Source organism: Coffea eugenioides, chromosome 9, assembly GCF_003713205.1.
Source record: "Coffea eugenioides isolate CCC68of chromosome 9, Ceug_1.0, whole genome shotgun sequence".
Lineage (NCBI taxonomy): Eukaryota > Viridiplantae > Streptophyta > Magnoliopsida > Gentianales > Rubiaceae > Coffea > Coffea eugenioides.
The window spans coordinates 9,331,860-9,351,793 of NC_040043.1; the positions used below are offsets into that span (position 1 = coordinate 9,331,860).

The following is a 19,934-nucleotide window of genomic DNA, read 5'->3' on the forward strand; positions in this document are numbered from 1 at the left end:
CAATAAGAATCACCTTTAGGAAGTCATTAACAAGATAATGACTTGTATTTGGATTTCAGTGAGGTCAACTTTACAAGTATATGATGCGATTTCCACTACAAATCGGAAAAAAAAATATTAATCGATTAATTAATACCCTTTTAAATTAATAGATTTGTATGATTTCAAGATTATTAATTTATCGAGGTTTTACTGCATATATTTTTCGAGCATCGATCGAGTTTTTTTTTTTTTTTTTAGGAATTTTTGAATAAAATCTGTTGACCAACAAAATCATCATTGAAAATTTGTTTTTTATCGAATGGTCAGGGGTACTATTGAATCGCACAAATGTTTGGACTATTTATCTCAATGAAGGCAAATGATTATTTTGTGTTGATTATTTAAGCCGCATTAGCTATGATGTACGACTGCCTCAAGAAGCCTATCAAGCTTGTTTTACATGTGAACAAGAACAAATTTTGAGGGTAATAAGAAGAAGGGAGATTTTTGTTTTTATCGTCAAATTTCTCGAATTTTATGTGAATTTCGAAAAATACTTTTCAAAATTCATGTGACAAAAGTAAAAATATTTTCAAATCGAGTGAAAGGGTACGGAGTTTAAAAAGAAACTACAACAGTATTTGATAAAAAAAAAATCCCAAAAAGTTACATCCATTATCATCGTGTTATTTGTAATAACAATTTAAATTTTAAACTGCGAGTTTTCACCCGTCACAAAAAAAGAGCAAAAGAAAAAGGAAAAGATGGAAAGACGTTCGCAAAATAAAATATGAATATTAGCTTTGTATTATTTACTTTTTTTTGTATTATTTACTTTTTTATTCCAATTTATACATTGTCTATTCACTATTGCTTTCAAAAATCACAAACAAAAATAACGTCGAATTCTTAGACTATAAAAAAAAAACTATAAAACCAATAAAATCTGAATGAATATCATGCATTTACACGTGTTCGTCTAAAAAGAATTTTTTACACTAATGTAGAAAAAAACTAATTTATAACCTTAGAAAAAAAAATTTTCATTTTGAATCAAATGGAATATTATAGTACGTGATATATGTTATAATATATCTTAAATTTAAAATGACAGAGCACGACTTTAGTGGACCTTTAGTAGTGGAGTAGTCCTATTGTCGTGCTCGCGAGTTTTCCGTTCTCTGCTCTCAGACAAACAACCCGCAAAAAGGGCGTAAAAAGCTAAAAAAAAAAACCCAAAAAAACAAACAAAAAGAAATGAAAAGTCCTCCGTGGCCCCTTCTCTCTCTTCTTTACTTCATCTCCCCAAGTAGAAGAAGAACTTGAACAGCAGTTGTTGAAATGCTACTGAAAATTCCGAATTGGAGCTGAATTTCACTTCTCAGATCTGACACTTCCAGCTCTGATCATTAACTCCAATGCCTTCTGGGTAGAAGAAAACTTATATATCTAGTTCTCATTTATCAGCGGTAACTTCTGCTACCACTCCCCCTTTTCTGCTTCTACTTCAATTCTTTAATTGTAACTGTTGTAGGATATGTTGTTTTCTAGTTTGCTAATTGACTGGATTTTATGGTTCAGTTCAACTTGTGATACTGAAATTACGTTGAAAAATTTGAATGCAGTGACATTTTGTCTGTAGGAAGAACTTGTGGGGAAGAAAATTGTTGCCGATAAAAATTTTCCCTTTTTCCAATCGTCATTCCTTTAGGATTAAAGTTCAAACTGGGATGGATTAGAATTAGAAAGGATTTTTTGGGACTTGTGAATTGAGTATGGCTACATGTGATTGAATTTTTTTTTTTTTTTTGGGGGTGGGGGAGGAAGGAAGAATTTAATAGGTAAGTTGATGGTAAGGACCATAAAATTTGATGGACTATGCAAAATATTCAAGATGCTGGGAGATTTTATATGGCATTGAAAATCCCATGTTTTATTTGCACAGAAAAGGGGGTAAATAATTGGGTCTAAAACTTTGCATATGAGCGCAAAAAATGGCAAAGTCTAGGCAACACTATTCAGAAGAAGACGAACTGTCATCCTCGCCCACTTCTTTGAGGGCAAGGGAATCGGAAGGTCCATCGAGGTGGACAGAGTACTTGGGTCAAGATGTGGCCTTTAAAGCTTCTAGAGGGAACTCAAATGGGGTGCCTGAAGGATCGGTTCAGGGGTCGATTGGATTGAGTGCAAAGGGATTGAACTTGCGGTGGGTTTACCAGCTCACTCAAGTTGCTGAAGGTTTGATGGCCAAGATGTATAGGTTGAATCAGATTTTGGATTACCCTGATGTTGTTAGTCATGCATATTCAGAAGCATTTTGGAAGTCAGGCGTGTTCCCTAACCATCCGAAGATTTGTGTGTTGGTCGCCAAGAAGTTTCCTGAGCACCACAGCCGACTACAGCTTGAGCGAGTACGAGTTTGACATTTTATTTTGCATACTGTAAAGGACTTGGTGTCTTATTATTGGTGATTGAGTGATGTTTGAATATTTACATTATTGATGATGGGGACTTGGGTGTAGGTTGATAAGGCTGCTTTGGATGCTATGAATGATGGAGCTGAAGTTCATTTACAAAGTTTGGAACCATGGATTCAGGTAAAAGGGCAACTGTTTCACTTTGGTTGCTTTCAACCACTTATATGTCCACAAAAACTGGCACATCATTTCAGTTATATATGTTCCGTCACCTTGATTAACTTATGAAGCATCTTTCATTCTTCACTGCACAAGAACAATTCTGTTGGTTTTTTTCAAAATTGAACTAAGACTCTCTGATATCTTTTTTCTATTTGACATGATTGCTTTAAACATGGACGTGTTATGTTCATTTTCTTATGTATGCTAAGAATGTAGGATTTTAAATGAGGATAGTGAGATAGGTACTTTATTTTACTTTATAAGTGGGGGTATTTTTTAAGTCCTTGAGATTGATAATGAAGCAAGTTACTCCTTAACCATATGGTAGCCCATGACACTACAGTGGCTACTTTTTCTTTTTGAGGTGCATGTCTCAGATTTTTCTTTTGGATGAAAGACATAGATTTTCTTAATTTTACGAATGAATTAATGACTAAGGTAAAATAAGCATGATTTTCTCAGTCAGAGAAGTGATCAACACTGAAAAGGAGGGAGCATGTTGGTAGAATTTTAAACTGTTGAGATTAAGTTTCTTTATGCGGAGAGAAGATAAAGTAAGTGTAGTAAACCTGGAATGCTATAGTTGGAAATGAACACATCATAAAGATGGTTAAAGTAGGGTAAATTAAGAAAATATAGATTAAGATGGTGTCAATACATTTGATATAGCCAGGAAGTGTAGCTAAAGGAGAAGTGGCATATTATTGATAGGTAAAAGAAGGGGCACCGTGCAAATCACATTAAGCAAGTAATAGGAATAGATTAGATGATAATCGTCAAGTTACAAGGGAAAGATCTCTCATTACCTTACCCATTTCAGTTGGAAAGTATCCGCTTTAAGGATTATTCAAAAGTATTGATGCTTTCCCGAAAAGTTTTTATCTTCTTTGTTTCATTATTTCATTTTGTGATGTTTGAGGTGGAAGATGGAAGGAAATAGATTTGTTTTTCCCCTTTGGCATGTGTGTGTTATCTTGTTCTCAAATCTGCTCATGCAATTGCAAGATATTTCACATAAAGTTTGTGGTTTGAAAGTCAAAAAGACTTACTACCTAAATTTCTTCAGCTGCTTCATGACCTGATGGGATTTCGAGAACAAGCTTTACGGCTCATATTGGATCTCAGTAGTACAGTGATTACCCTATTGGTGAGTGATCATTCCATTGTCATAGTTTCCATGAGATTCTACTGGGGTGGCTTTTCAATTATTGTTGAAAATGGTGTTGTTTGTCGTCTTGGTACCTCCTTTAAAAATGTCTCTGTTAATCTTGCTTTTTATCTGTGATAATGGTCCTGCCATTACATATTATCATTTATTTTGCAGTCACTAAATTACCAAATTAAGAAAAAAAAATTTTACACATGATTATCCTAGTGAACAAATTGATGTTTGTTATAGTTATGACTGTTTCATTATTAAACCTCGAATATCTAATGGTTTGGTCACTTCTCATGCAGCCCCATCAGAACTTTCTTATATTGCACGCATTCATGGACCTATTTTGTTCATTTGTTCGTGTCAATCTCTTGTCTGAGAAGGTAAGGTTCACACTTCAAATATTCATTCTTGTTTTAACTATCTTTCCAGTTTAGATTTTAACTCGTATTGTAATTAATATGTCAATCATACAGTATATGTCCTTGCTATTTGTTACCAAATATGATGCCATTAACCTTGTTATTTGTTCTTTATTACAGATACCAAGAAAAATGATGCTGCAAACTTATAATCTTTTGCATGCAATGTCAAGAAATGACCGAGACTGTGATTTTTATCATCGGTGAGATTATAATATGCCGTTTTTGTCTTGTGAATAATTTTGTTACTGATTTGACTATTTTTACGTTATTTATGGCTTAATGCATCTTTTGTTCTTTCATTCTTTATACTACGTTTCTTCCGTCCATGGTTGATCATTATGGATTAATAACATTTCTTTTCTCCATGAAACCTCAGTTTTTTTTCTGGGCATGGCTACTGCCTGCTTTGCTATACAATTGTTACTTAATATTGAACTTGCAATATTGCAATTGTTTATGTACTTGCTTACAAATTACTAATTTTATACTAATGTATATTTGAGTTATTGAGAATCCATTCTAAAAGGCAATAGTACTATCAGTTCAAATGGCTGACTGTGTTAATATTTAAAGATGATGGTAACAAAGTGAACTGAAACTAGCTAGTAACAATAATTAAGGGGACGAAGATTGGATAATACATGGAGTTGCACCTTCAGCAAAGAGGAAAATGATCAAAGTGAAGTATTGGGATACAACATTACAAAGCAATCAGACAATTAGTTATACAAATACCAATTAAAAGGCTTTATAAGATGAGAATATTGTTTACCTTGTATCTTGTATCCAATTAATGATGTCCTGTGGTCCTTATAGCTCAAATCCACTCATTGATGTCCTATGAAGCCTGAAACATTGCACCCCGGTTTTGCAATTACGACAAAAAGAGGGTGAGGAAATAGGTGTCAATGTTATCTGATGTCAATTGAAAATTAAAAGAGGACACATTTTGGAGTTGGTGCATACTCTATTGGTGAAATTATTTTGGCCCTCACACGAGGATTTAAAGGGTAAGTTAAAGAATAACCACTCTCACGTTTAAAAAGTAACACATTTGGAATGGCTGATATGACTTCTACTTTTTCCCTAGCAATTGAGCTGCAGAAAAGAAAATTTATACTGCAGCTGAGTGTGCGTAGCCTCGTCAAGTACTGTCGCTAATGCTGAGTGAGTTTGCATGCATGCCAAATACTTATTGACCCCATATCATTTGGTGACATGGGGGGCTTAGTGTAAGAGGTCATCAGTGGTGTCATTTAGACAATTTGAATTTAAGTGTTTTACATCATGGTTTACTTTGGTTAGTATACCACTCTGATTAATCATAGTTATGTGTTCAGTAGCTAATGATAGCACAACGAGCAACTAATGTAAATTCCACTGTAGATGTATGGGCCCTAGTGCTTCTATTTCATTTTTTTTAATACTTTTATCAAATCAAATAATCAAGAAAAAGTATATTATCCAATAGGCTAAAGCATGTGTATGGTAAGATTAGCTATTTGTAAGATAAACAATGTGTTTCTAGTACTGATTCAGAATGCATGGAGTGCCATTGCTTGTAAATTGTTATTTACCAATGTCATATGCTATGAAAGTTGAGCTTGTGATTATAATTGCATAATTTATCTATTCCATTTGCACTATCAAGAATTATTGACAGCTGATTTTCCTTTGTACTGAATGACAGGTTGCTTCAATTTGTAGACTCTTATGATCCACCATTGAAGGGGTTACATGAAGACCTGAATTTTGTGAGCCCTCGAATTGGAGAGGTCATATTCTTATTATCTCTAGCTCTTACTGATAAATGGTGTTATACTGAACTTCTCTTTCTCAGTTTATTGCAGCTGCGTGATTTCTTCAAAAAGTTTTGCCCTATTTAGACTCCCCCACATTTTTATATCATGAAAAATCTTTTGTTCTACCATTCTATACTTTTTGTCTTGTCTGGTCAAACTCGTGCATTTGAAGTATGTAGTGTGAAATTTGAGAAAGGTGGGAAGCACGCAATTTTGCTTCTGCAACCTGCCAACCAACTTGTCACCAAATGTTTATCTGCTTAATGAAAACAGTGATTCTTTGTCAACATCCTATGACAAGGCGAATTATGTTGTGCATGCGGATGCTTTGACAATACTTGTGTTTAGTCAGCCTATTGGGTGGCTACAAGGACTTTGTATTCCCCTTAACACAAAATTTCAGTATAAAATTGGTTTAGTTCCTGCCTCTAGCTGCTGGAACATTGTGTTGGGCAAATTTTATCTTTGCCATAGTAGTTTGTATCATTCAAAGTACCTGAAAATTTCTGCCAGTTCCAGAATTTGGCTCAACTTTGGCCGTCTTGGCTAAGTTGTGGGATCTTTGGGAAAATTTTAGCTGATCATTTATTTATTCCTTTAAGGTGAATTTTATTGATTCTCTACCTTTCTCATCCTCTTTACAACTTTTGTACAGTGTTGGTTTTTTGCTTTTTAGATGTTTCTACTATAGTGGGAGACTAGAAATTTTGCACTTAGAACCCTGTTTACTGTATTTTTCTATTTACAAAGAAGGATCTCTGTTTGCCATTTAAGTTTGTGTTTTATTGGGACTAAAAGTGAATATGTGATTTTAGTAAATCTGCTTGCTGTGCATTATATGGAACTTTTTAACATGATTTCAAAAAGCCCCAAATTAACTACTCTTGTTTCTCACTGTAACTGTAGATTTTGCTACTATGCCTGTATTAGAATTTTGTATTCCTGTATTACAAAATCTGCTTGATCTTCGTAAATTTGGATTACTGGTTACTCTGACATTTTGTTCAATTTTTACCATTATTCTTGCCAGGTTCTAGAGGCCATTGGTCCCATAATATTTTTATCTATGGATACAAGGAAGCTGAGGAATGAGGGTTTTCTCAGTCCATTTCACCCTCGATATCCTGACATACTCACCAACTCTGCACATCCCATGGTAATGACTGTTAATTCATTTACTTTGGGTATTATTAGTAATTTCATGTTGCTTTTTCTCACTCTCTGGCTGTAATTAGAATTTTCTATTGTTATCTATAGAGGGCTCAAGACTTGGCAAATGTTACTGCTTATCGAGAATGGGTTCTGTTTGGTTATCTTGTTTGTCCTGATGAGCTTCTCCGAGTAACCAGCATAGACATTGCGCTGGTATATTCCAAGCACTGCCATGTTCTCTCTCCTTTTTGTTGGTAATGAGTCAAAAGATTTTCTGAAGTATTTGCATGGTAACATTTCCGTAGTTAGGATGTTGTTTCCATAGTTATGTGGCATAGTTTTAACTTATGAAACCATAACACATTACATGTGTGCATAAATGGATTTGAATGTCTGGGACATCATATGCAGACCATATTTGTGCAGAAGAACAAAATAGAGGAGGGTACACTTTTTATAACGAGAAGTGTGATGGGAAAAGGCAAAAGCTTGATAAAATGCAATTTGATTGTTGGATATTCTTTCTTCCTTTGATCAAGAACTTTTTTGTTTAGACACTGTCCAAAATCTTGTCCCTTGCCTTCAATTTTCATCTTCTTTTTGGAGGTTCTATTTGAAAATGCGCCTCAGGAACTTCAGAATCAAGACCTTTATGATCTGATAGTGCAAAGTTACTCTTTGAGAGGAAATAGATCTCATAATAATGGTTGACCATCTTCATAGATATTAAGGTTTATTACATGAGTTTGCATTAATTACTGGTCTTGAACTTTCTGAATATTATTTTGCTGATATTGCTAATATTTCGATTTTGCTATCTGTGTTCTGAGGTATCTTTCAGGTTGTGCTGAAGGAAAACCTGGTTCTTACTTTATTTAGGGATGAGGTCAGTTCCGTCCATAATTGGTATTACAATTGAAAATATTATTTGATGGAGGCTAATATCTGCCTGTCTATTAAATGTTCAGTACATATTGTTGCATGAGGATTATCAGTTGTATGTTTTACCACGGATATTGGAATCCAAGAAGATGGCTAAGTCTGGACGGACGAGACAGAAAGAGGCAGATCTGGAGTATAGTGTTGCAAAGCAGGTTGAGAAAATGATAAGGTACTTACCTCAGAAATGGAATTTAATTTTCTAAATGTTTTTCCTGTTGCCTATTTTTCAAGTAACAGGATTCTAAAATGGGCATATAGTCTGCAATTGGCAAATTATATATGACTAGGAAATGAATTCATATACAGGAACACAATTGAAGGGGGCCGCAGCTAAACTTTTCCAAATTCTAGATGCTACAAAACCCCAAGTTTCTTACTTCTTTGGATATGGGAAAGACATTATCCTTAATGAAACTTCAGAATCCTTGCACTGATTGACTGCACTAAATCGATAAATTTGATATTCATAATTAGTTTGTGTTTAGAGTCAATATTTCCATCAATTAAATGTATGTAATTGTGAAATTAAGAAATTAAAAAGATGTTTAAAAGTTGGGACAGATATGCATTGCATCTTGGTGGTTATAGGGCACACTGAAAATAAACTTTAATGGTTATGTAGCACCTCAGCTGTTAAAATTAACTTGCTTGTTTGATTGCCATAGTGAGGTACACGAGCAAGCGATATTTTCCTGTGATGTAATACACCATGAGCGAAGAATACTATTGAAGCAAGAGATTGGAAGAATGGTTCTTTTTTTCACAGATCAACCAAGCTTGTTAGCTCCTAATATTCAGGTACTTTAAGTATCAAGATTTTGCTTCCAGCGTTTCTGAAAATTGTTAGGCCTTTATTGAATGCTTATACAAAATTATGGACGTTAGAAGCTTCCAGTATTTTAGTAAATTTTCTCAAAAGTCGGAAAAAAATTGCCTAGAATAAGACATCATGATTGTCAGAGTGAAGATGAAGAAAAGAGTTGCTTGTTTGTTGGAGAAGAATATTGTTCAAATAGGGTAGTTGGAGAAACAAAGATGAATTGTGTGCCTTTGCTTGCTAATCAACTACTTCTGATTCTGTGTATAAGCTGAGCTTAGAAGTTTATGCCCAACAGGGTATTGAATCATTCTTTACCTTGACTTTTGACGGGAATGATTGCTATCATGGAGCCTGGAAGTACAAAGTCATTAGAAGAGTGTGGTGTAGGAATTTTAGAGCCTTTTTGTCTTGACTTTCTCTAAGAAGAAAAATAAACAGATAAAGTATGATTGTGGGGTGCTCTTTTTCTATAAAGAACATTATAGTAGGTCAACAGGATGGCAGTTTCTAATTTGGTAGAATAAAATCAGTGAATAAAAACAGAAAGCAAATCAATTTTTTTTTTTCAATAAGCATACTTATCCAGTAGTTGAAAGAAAGTTCTCTGTTTTCCTTCAAACAACATGGTAATATGGCACCCATTTGGAGCTGTGCAATGCTAAAATTGCTTACTTGATTCTTTTTCTTTTTTTTTTTTCATCCCCATTTAATCCTAACCTAAATTTATGATGCACATATGTTATGGCTAATTACCTTAAATACCTTTATTCACTTATACTATGCAACAGCACCACTTTTTTTTTTTTTTTAACTTAAAGATCCTATTTTAACTAATCAATATGCAATGTGATGAAGGCAAGTGGAAAGTATCTGCCTGTATTATGAGAAAGTTGGAATCCTATGCGATACAAGTTACATTGCAAATTGTTATAACATCCACATGCAGAAGGAGATGCAAATGGAATCTTTGTGTCTTTTAGAGTAACATCTATTCATTCTAGAAAAGTAGGACATTTATTTGCAAATGCAGGTGTGTATATTAGTATGTCACAATATCAAGGCACTGTCAAATACACTACCTAATTTATACTAATACCTGGAATTTGGTTTTAACTTGTACATTATGTTTTAGTCAATCATCCATGCTGCATACCTGTCTACTGACTGACTCTGGCTTATGCTAGGATAGAGACGCTACTGGAATTTTATATGCTTGTCTTCTACTGCTGTGTCATCCTTAAGTCATTGGTTACTATTAACATTTGCTGATTACTGTAGATGGTATTCTCTGCATTGGCCTTCGCTCAAAGTGAGGTGTTATGGTATTTCCAACATGTTGGAGTAGCATCACCAAGATCAAAAGCTGGTCGAATGGTGCCAGTAGAAATTGTAAGAAATGCTTTTGCATGCAATTAACTTGTCTGTTAGCATTACAGGTTTACAATGTAATCTCTGATACTTGTTATTAACTTGCCTGTTTGAAGGGCTTACTCTGGACTACTGTTTTGTTGATGTGACAGGATCCAAATGATCCAACTATTGGGTTCTTATTAGATGGAATGGACCGCCTTTGTTGTCTAGTTCGCAAATATATTGCAGGTTAGATTGACTCATAATCAGATCAGTTTCATATCGACATGTAGTTCAACAAAATGTTTTTAGGTAGTTGCTCCACTGCGCCACCCCATTATATTTTGGGGAAAATTTTCAACAGGGGTGGTGGAACTTATTCCAATTTTCAAAGAGGGTGGAGATTTTGCATTGTATCTTATATGGTCAATTTTACACACTTTTGTGGTGAATGTAAAACCTCCAAATGCTTTTACCCTTGCCTAGTGGTCTGTGCATTCTGCTGCAGTTGTTCACCAATTGAGATATAGCTAGTTTGAGGATACTAGTGCTTCATAAGTTATATGTAGTATATCAAACTCATCACTTGCACAAGCTCACAACGAACAGGGGGTCATCATTCTGATATATTTTGAAACCTAATTTTGTTACTAGTGAGCTGTGTCTACTCTTGTTACTTATAAAATAGGGAAGATTGGTATTACTTTTGCCACTTCATAAAACCCTGTAGTCTTTATGCACAGCTTTAATAGAGATTACGAATCTCACTCCTGTGGTGCTGATGCTAGGACCATGTCTTTACCTTTTTTTTTTGGGATCGATCAACTTTTATACCAAAAAGAAGACTTAATCGTTCTGTGAGCGCCATGTTTCACTTTCTGACACCTATTTAAGGGGGATGGTTTGTGAGAATTAACTCCTCTAGTTCTTATGCATATTACCTTGGTTTATATTCTTTTTGCATATATTCAAGAGTCAAATATAGCACAATATCTTTTATAATCATGCAAATAATTAGGCGGATGTTTTTATTCTATTTGTCTTGATGACTGAACCGTTAATCCTTGTCACTATTTCCAGCTATTAGAGGCTATGCCTTGTCATTCCTGTCATCAGGTGCTGGTAGAATTCGTTTTCTTCTGGGAACACCTGGAATGGTAGCACTTGACCTCGATGCAACCTTGAAAGGACTCTTCCAGAAGATTGTTCAGCACCTTGAAAACATACCGAAGCCACAGGGTGAAAATATATCTGCCATCACTTGTGATTTATCTGTAAGGACCTTTTGATATGCTCCTTGTTTCAATTAGATATTATCAATTGTGGCATCTGATTCATAATGTTCCTGCTGGAGCGGCCAGCTTGCGTCTTTGATAAGATTGTAAACAGATAGGTCCTTATCCATTGGAGTGTGTCGCAAGAGTTGAATTAAAGCTGTGCTTCTGTATCCCTATATCCCTATCTCTAATATGTAGTGAAAACATTATTCTTTTGTTGTTTGGCTATCTTATGCTTACCAACATCTCAGTACTCATGGATATGAAATTAGCACTATGGTCATGACTCATGAATTAGTACGAGATTTTTGTCATATGATTGTTCTTCTGCTGATGTAGTTCTTAGATGTGAAGTGATATATATGCAGTGGTTCTTAGTACAAGGCTTATCTGCTTCAGAAGATGTCTAGGTTTTTTGAGAGTATGGGTTTTCTCTGTTTCATGTAGCATGTGGATTTTAAGATTTATGACTTTTCTTGAGCAATGATCTGGGTGAAGAGATATTTACATTGTGTTTTTCAATAAGCAGGCCTTTTCCTGAGACACTCTTAATGATTAAATGACATCTTTCTTTTCACGTGTTCTTGTTTTTACTGTTTTAGGGATTGCAGTTTGTGTTACTGTCAATCTGTCTTGTCTTAAAAACAGTGTTTTGTTGTGTATCAGGAATTGCGGAAGGATTGGTTATCAATATTGATGATTGTTACTTCTGCTCGGTCATCTATTAACATTAGACATTTGGAAAAAGCTACTGTATCCACTGGAAAGGAGGGATTACTGTCAGAAGGAAATGCTGCTTATAATTGGTCTAGGTACCTGCCGTTAGCATAATTACCTATTGTTTATTAGTTTTTTTGCTCTTATGCATGCTTATTCTCAACAATGTATAGATTTTGTTTTTCAAAACAGAATATTTCAGGTTTTATTTATTTATTTTTTCCATTTGATACCCGAATGCCTATCATCTTAATGATTGTGTTGAAATTACCACCTTATTGTATTCAAGTGACAATAGTTTACTTAAACTCTGAGTCGCTTTAGTAATTATCGTCTTTTCACCGCAATCTTGGTTCAATAAAGAATTCGCATTACTTGGTTATGCAAGAAGTTCGTTTTGTTCTGATAACTTAGTGCAAGATTTGTATTTAATGAAAATCATTTTTGTCAAGGCAGATGTGTTGATGAACTTGAATCTCAGTTGTCAAAACATGGGAGTCTGAAGAAACTATATTTTTATCACCAGCACCTAACAACGGTAAGTTGTGACTGTTCCTGTACCAGTTGTGCCATCTCTCTCTCTCTCTCTCTCTCTGGAATGACACAATTGTCCTCAATATGTTTCTTATTACTGGTATTAAACATGCAGAATTCCTTCCTTACTTGAAGTGTGATGCAGGTTTTCCGGAACACCATGTTTGGGCCCGAGGGGCGTCCACAACATTGCTGCGCATGGCTTGGTGTTGCCAGCAGCTTCCCAGAATGTGCTTCTCCAATTGTTTCTGAAGAGGTGGTTAATTACTAATTCAACTGTATAGATGCATCCGCACATTTGCACTTGTCATAAACTGCTTGCTCGAGCATGGGTGGTCTCCTTATCACTCCTACTGTGGTTCTGTGCCTATAATAATGTTATTGACATTAAGTGATAATTGCTTTGTCTTCATTAGCCCAAAAACTGCAATCTGTAAAAAGACAAATAAGCAGTAACTACTAGGGAACCAAATAAGTTTGATTATTTTTATCCTTCTACCTTACTCTATTCATCACTTTAACTCCGATCAAAATTTTTCATCTAGAATTCTTGGTACTTCTTGTATTTTCTTTCTTCATATATTCATAGATAGCACACCAGGGAAGTTTGTTAATGTCTAAATGTTCAACTTTCACTTGGTTGCACTCTTCTTCTTTTGCTTATCCAAATTATTAGCCAAAGTAGTGTTGCTCAAAGTTTCAATTTGGCCTTTGGAAATGATCTTTAGGCTAATCTTTGCTTATCAATCTTCTATAATTTGGGGAAGTATGATAACTATTCTCATTAAAACATCTATTTGTTGTCAATTCCTATTATCTACTGAATTTGGGAATCCAGACATCTATTCACTGAGTCACATTGACCTGCCCTAACATTATAATTTTTTGATAGCAACTGCAAATCCACTAACCTTGAACCACAAGCCAATGAAGGAAGTCCTTACAATTGCATTAGCTAACGTCTGGCTTGCTTAGGAAGTTAACTTGTTTAGACCTTATATAAATCAATAGTAAGTGAGCACATGAGAGGAAACTTCAGTCTTCTGTGACTGAAATTTGTAGTTTACAGTAGCAGGTGAACTTGTTAACCTGGTGCTAGAAGATGTTGCTAAATTGAATGAACATTTTTGGAAGAACAGTTGCATATTTTATGCATAAAAACTTGTCCTGGTTATAATCTCCCTGCATTTCTCCAGTCCTTTTCTTGCTGTATTGTTTTGACCTTATTGAAATTGAGATACAGTTGCTATGTCGCATGTGCATCTCCTTTTGTGCTTGCCATAGTTATGTTTATAAACCCAGTTTTCTTGCCTTTTGTGATGTGACAAAACATTACTCAATGACATACTTGCTATTATGCTTGACTTTTTACAGCCCATTTTCTGTTCTCCATATATATATATTAGTGGGAGAATGCTTAGTTGCACTGAAGTTTCTGCCATATGCCAAACCTACACCAATGAAGCATTTATCTACTACTTTGCATCTTGTCCATCAGTTTAAATTAACCATAAGCCAAAAAAACGAGCTTATTCATTGATACAGGTAACAAAAATTGGTCGTGATGCAGTTCTGTATGTTGAATCCCTTATTGAATCCATCATGGGAGGACTAGAGGGGTTAATCAACATTCTTGACTCTGAAGGAGGATTTGGCTCTCTAGAAATGCAGGTTGTTATTCTTTCTCGGTTTTAATTGCTTCTTGGGAAATAAAAGGTCCTTTTGCGCTGAAGGCTAAATTTATTGAAAATTTCAGCTTCTTCCAGAGCAGGCAGCAAATCTCATGAATTTGACATCCAGACTTTCCAGTCAATCATTTAAGTCTCCAAAACCTGTTTCTGGTTTTCATTTTCCTGGCTTTGAGAGCTACCCTGCCAACAGTGAATCTATAAAAATGTATGGCATTATGGTTTAATATGCAACTTATCCTTTCTCATGTAAAGGAGTCTTAGTTTTATGAAAATATTAGTTTGTTTAACTTTATTTTAATGACAGGCTAGAAGCAGCAATGCAGAGGTTAACAAATCTTTGCTCAGTCTTAAATGACATGGAGCCTATCTGTGTTCTAAACCATGTTTTTGTTCTGAGGGAGGTATGCCATTCACACTCTCTGCTTTGCTCATTAGAAAAGTTGCTTGCAGCTGCAATAACATGTCTGATGAAAACATCATTTTCCTTTTTATTATACTCTCTAAAATACCAAGTATTCTGGTTTGTGGTCATTTGAATAGCTTACCTTGTAGGTCATGATAATTATTGCCTAAAATTGCGTACTTATTAATCCTGCAAAAGTTTTTGAATGAGTAACTATTTCTAGTTTCAAAATTAGTTGCACCTTTCACTGATTGACCCTGGAAACCATACCAATGACCCCCCCCCCCCTTCTCTCATGCTCTCACAAAGGGAAAAGACAATTACGGAATAAACTGAAGTACATTGTGATGAAGGCTTCAACCGGCACCATTAATCATCAGAAGAGAGAAAGCAATGAGGTTGAAAAACCATCAGGAAAATAAATATGTACTGTGGCCAGTAAAATACCCTGAACATTTGATGGCAGTGTAGATATTCACAGGTAAAAAAGAAAGAGAAAAAAAAACAAAAGGAAAGAAATTCCAAATGGGGTTAGTTGATTCAGAATGCAATGGTACTAAGACAGATTGGAAGAGTAATTTGAAATGTAGCATTTTGGTTTTTGTCTTGGTATCATTTCGTTGAATATTGCATTAACTGTAAGCCTGATATTTTTAGTTATCAATAATCAATGTTGTTAGGTCACTAATGAAATACATCCAAAAGCCTGTTCTTCTAGTCAGAAGGGATACTAAAGAATTATGGCCACAAAGAACGAGGAAAAGACAAGGTCAATAATATTCAAAATATTTATTGCAAATTGCAGTATCACTATGATGATGAGTGTGCATTGTCATAATTTCCACACATACAACGAGAGAGAGGGAGGCTAAGAGTGTATCTCCGCGTCTGTTTGCATGTTACTTGATTTGATTTTGCATTTTCCACCACACAATGCATCTTCCTTTCTCTCACACAGATATCCAAGGTCATCTTTTAATAGTACATCTTATTGCCAAGGATAATCTTCAGAAAACTGTATTAAACAGAAAGACCATTTTGTGGTGCCAATTTTGAAATTTGTTATGAAACAGAAATAGGCATTTCATTTTTGGTGTCTAGGTTGTTTTAGTTACCAGTTTGAAATTTGACTTATTTAAATATGTGTTGGTAGGCCAATTCCACATTCTTCTTCAGATGAGAATATTGACAGTTTTCTGCCCCTTGCATAAGAACTTTCTTTTGCAGGGTTCTGTCTGATACGTCCTGTAATTTTGTTGCAGTACATGCGAGAGTGCATCCTTGGGAACTTCAAAAGAAGATTATTTGCTGTGCTGAAAACTGACAATGATCTTCAACGGCCTTCTGTTCTAGAATCACTTATCCACCGACATACAGCTATAATCCATTTGGCAGAGCAACATGTTAGCATGGACCTTACACTTGGAATTCGAGAAATTATACTTTCTGAAACCTTTTCTGGCCCAGTTTCCTCCTTGCACTTGTTTGAAAAGCCTGCAGAGCAGCATACTGGATCTGCTGTTGAATCTGTGTGTAACTGGTACATAGAAAATATTGTCAAGGATGTATCTGGTGCTGGTATCCTATTTGCACCATTGCATGGGTGCTTCAAAAGCACAAGGCCTGTTGGGGGATATTTTGCTGAGTCAGTTACTGATCTTAGGGAATTGAAAGCGTTCATTCGTATTTTTGGTGGCTATGGAGTTGACCGACTGGATCAAATGATAAAAGAGCATACAGCTGCCCTTCTAAATTGTATTGACACATCATTGCGAGCAAACCGTGAGAATCTGGAGGCAGTTGCTGGAAGCATGCATTCTGGAGACAGGATGGAGAGAGAAGCAAATATTAAGCAAATTGACATGGACACCATGATTGGGTTCTGTATCCAAGCTGGGCAAGCAATCGCGTTTGATGGCCTTTTGGCAGAAGCTTCTGGTGCCGTGCTTGAAGAAGGTGCACCATTGATACATTCATTACTAGCTGGAGTTTCTAAGCATTTACCTGATGATATACCTGAGAAGAAGGAGATCAGAAGGATGAGAAGAGTGGCAAACTCCATTAATGTATTCCCTGACCATGACTCCGAGTGGATCAGATCCATACTTGAAGAGGTTGGGGGTGCAAGTGATGGTTCATGGAATTTGTTGCCATACTTATTTGCCACATTTATGACATCTAATATCTGGAACACTACTGCTTTCAATGTTGATACTGGAGGCTTCAACAATAATATGCACTGCTTGGCAAGGTAAACATTTTCCCTCTTTATCGAGTCTAATACTGTGTGTTCCAGAAAACGAAATAAGGTGTCAAGTTCTGCTTCTTGAAAATTTTGCATGTGAAAGCAAGCAGGAGAATTTGACTCCTGATATTGTCTGACATAGCAGCAGCAGTGGTTTTCTAAAAGATGTTAATAAGTATGTGCCGATGATTTATTTGCTGCGATAGTTGTTTAATGATGCTGTTCCCTACTACCTCTTGTTGTGTTGAAGAACTGAAGTATCTACAGATATTTCAGACTATAGTTTGAGCTAACATTCATTTGGAATCTAGAGAAAATGATCTGTGAACATGGATTAGTTGTTTGTGTTTGAACAATTGCTGCTTCTGGTTATCTAGAAAAACAGGTCAAGAACTCTTTTGTTTGCTACATTCACAAACTTGTAGAGTTTATTTTCTACAAACCAGCATATTCGTGCTTTTGGTATGGTATGATATAGAAAATCTGCTCACAAAAAAAAAATAAAATAAAAAAAGATGCATCCCCCTATGGTTCCTGTAGTTTACTTGACAAATAATTCGTTTATTGTGCACGTTGGTTACTTAACCAGCATTGGTCAATGATTAAATGCTATAAATCCTTGTAACATTGCCGCCCATGTGTATGTGGAACTGGAATGAATGTGTCAATACTTCTACTTTCTGGTTTCTGAGTTCAAGATTCTTTGACTCGAAAGGCTTTCTTGGCAGGTGTATCTGTGCAGTAATAGCAGGAAGTGAATTTGTGAGACTTGAGAGGGAATATCAACAGAAGCAGTCTTTTTCCAATGGCCATGTTGACCAGACACTGAATTCTGAGAATCAAAATCGGTTATCAGCAGAGACTAATATAAAGACCACAATGCAGCTCTTTGTGAAATTTTCTGCTGGAATAGTTCTTGACTCTTGGATGGAAAACAATAGGTAAGTTTTTCCTGGTAAATTGAAAACTAGCCTGAAATATCTAGTAAAGGTAGAGAACTACAAATAGCTGATCTGAAAGTCAATGCCTGGGAATGTTTTAGCATTATTGGTTCAGGGTAAGGGGAGCTATAGTAGTCAATTGATGCTAGTTCTTTACTATATCTACTTGGGCAATTGAAATTAGGAACATAGCCTGTCTTGTGTACAATCTGTATTTTTCAAGTGCTTCAAATTGTCTTTTTAGCATATTATTAAAATCGGCAATTGCAATTTACAGATGCTTTTAAGGTTGTTCATCTATCCCACACCAAGTATTAGAGGAGAACAAATGATCTTGGTCTTGATAATTGCTAAACGAAAATTATGAATCATGATTTGGATACTGTCCGAATGATGAACTTGTTGGTTAATAGGCTTTAAAATGGGGTTATATATTATAGGTATAATGTCTACAAGCCTAGCTCGCCTAACTTCTCTGGCAAGATAGACTTCTTTAGTGTACTAGAATTGCAAAGCTTGTGTGTCATACTGATTTATTTAGATTGGCTATTACACAACCATGGGCGTATCTGGAGAAAGTACCAATCTACGCTCTCTTTATATGATTTTGCTGCTAATATATAATTTTAACATGCAAGATGCCTTTAAATCAGTTCATTTGCTTTCTGCATAGATCTGATCTCGTTGCAAAGCTGATCTTCCTGGACCAATTTTGTGAAATGGCAACATACCTGCCAAGAAGCTCACTGGAATCCCACATCCCGTATGCCATTCTTCGTTCAATCTACAGCCAGTACTATGCAAATTCTCCTTCTATACCGCTGGCATTACTAAGTGTATCTCCCCGCCATTCTCCTGCTACATTAGCACATGCATCTCCTGTGGTGAGGCCACGTGGTGATTCAACTCCTCAGTCCAGTGTTCATGATTCAGGGTATTATAAGGCATCCACAACCCCTAGTCGTGATCAACACTATGATACTGGCAATACAAGTGTAAGAAGCGTGGATAAGCCACATCGGAATGTTCGGCGCTCTGGGCCATTGGATTATAGTTCTAGTCGCAAAGTGAAATATGTTGAAGGGTCGACCTCAGGGAGCACAGGTCCTAGTCCATTGCCAAGGTTTGCTGTGTCAAGGTCTGGTCCCATGTCTTACAAATAGAAACATGAACCTGATCATAGGAAGTTTTGTATATCTGCTGCTGTTAGTTGGCACTTGTTTCAGGGCGTAAGAGTTACTCATGTAGCTTACACCAATTTTGGGAATGCTTATATATGTAGTTGAGATTCTTTCCTCTATGAATCAATTTCTTGTAAGCTTTGCATAATTGCTTCAGTTTCCTAGATAAAATACTTGTTTCCTCATGTAAAAATGAAAGCAAGTTACTTTTCTTCTCAGGGGCATGTATGCTGTCATAAATAGGGATGGCAATGGATAGAGTAAAACTTGATACTCACAATATCCAATCCGATGATTAATCCGATTATATGATTGATGGGTTAATCGGAGACAGAATGTACAATTTTATCTTCTTAGGCATTTTTATATCATTTTGTTCATATTTCAGTTTGACCATCTGGACATGATCCTGGAAGTTGAATGTGATAGGATTGTTAAGCCATGACTATAACTGGTGGTGGTTTTAATCTTGATGTACTAAAATTTTAGTTTAGCTGAAGCTTATTTCTAGAATTTTTGAACTATTTAGGTTGTTGTATTGTGGTTTCATGACTGTTTTGATAAGTTTAAATTGTGGGTAGAGGGTACTTAATGGTTAATTTGAATCCTGAGTAAACAGGTCTAGAATGCGAATTAATCTTGTAAGATTACTCGATATAGTTAGAGTTTTGGAGGAG

General features: G+C 35.5%; 1 protein-coding gene across 1 annotated transcript; it reads left to right on the top strand.

Annotated features, from left to right (window-relative positions):
• Positions 1-1,278: 1,278 nt before the first annotated feature.
• Positions 1,279-19,600, top strand: LOC113782671 (protein NAP1). Its single transcript, XM_027328551.1, has 24 exons — positions 1,279-1,451; positions 1,928-2,393; positions 2,505-2,579; positions 3,688-3,768; positions 4,080-4,160; positions 4,320-4,402; positions 5,893-5,977; positions 7,035-7,160; positions 7,262-7,369; positions 7,998-8,042; positions 8,125-8,267; positions 8,764-8,896; positions 10,197-10,307; positions 10,439-10,517; positions 11,349-11,542; positions 12,212-12,357; positions 12,719-12,800; positions 12,942-13,052; positions 14,342-14,467; positions 14,553-14,692; positions 14,792-14,888; positions 16,153-17,141; positions 17,864-18,076; positions 18,750-19,600. The coding sequence occupies exons 2-24, from the start codon at positions 1,977-1,979 to the stop codon at positions 19,237-19,239; spliced, it is 4,155 nt and encodes a 1,384-aa protein (XP_027184352.1). The 5' UTR covers positions 1,279-1,451; positions 1,928-1,976; the 3' UTR covers positions 19,240-19,600.
• Positions 19,601-19,934: the final 334 nt, after the last annotated feature.

What these genes read in the sequence shown, in the direction of transcription:
- LOC113782671 (XM_027328551.1), top strand. Translation starts at nt 1,977, where the DNA reads ATGGCAAAGTCTAGGCAACACTATTCAGAAGAAGACGAACTGTCATCC. An exon ending in TCAATCTCTTGTCTGAGAAG is followed by an intron (nt 4,161 to 4,319) that starts GTAAGGTTCACA and finishes TCTTTATTACAG; the next exon opens with ATACCAAGAAAAATGATGCT. An exon ending in GACTGTGATTTTTATCATCG is followed by an intron (nt 4,403 to 5,892) that starts GTGAGATTATAA and finishes ACTGAATGACAG; the next exon opens with GTTGCTTCAATTTGTAGACT.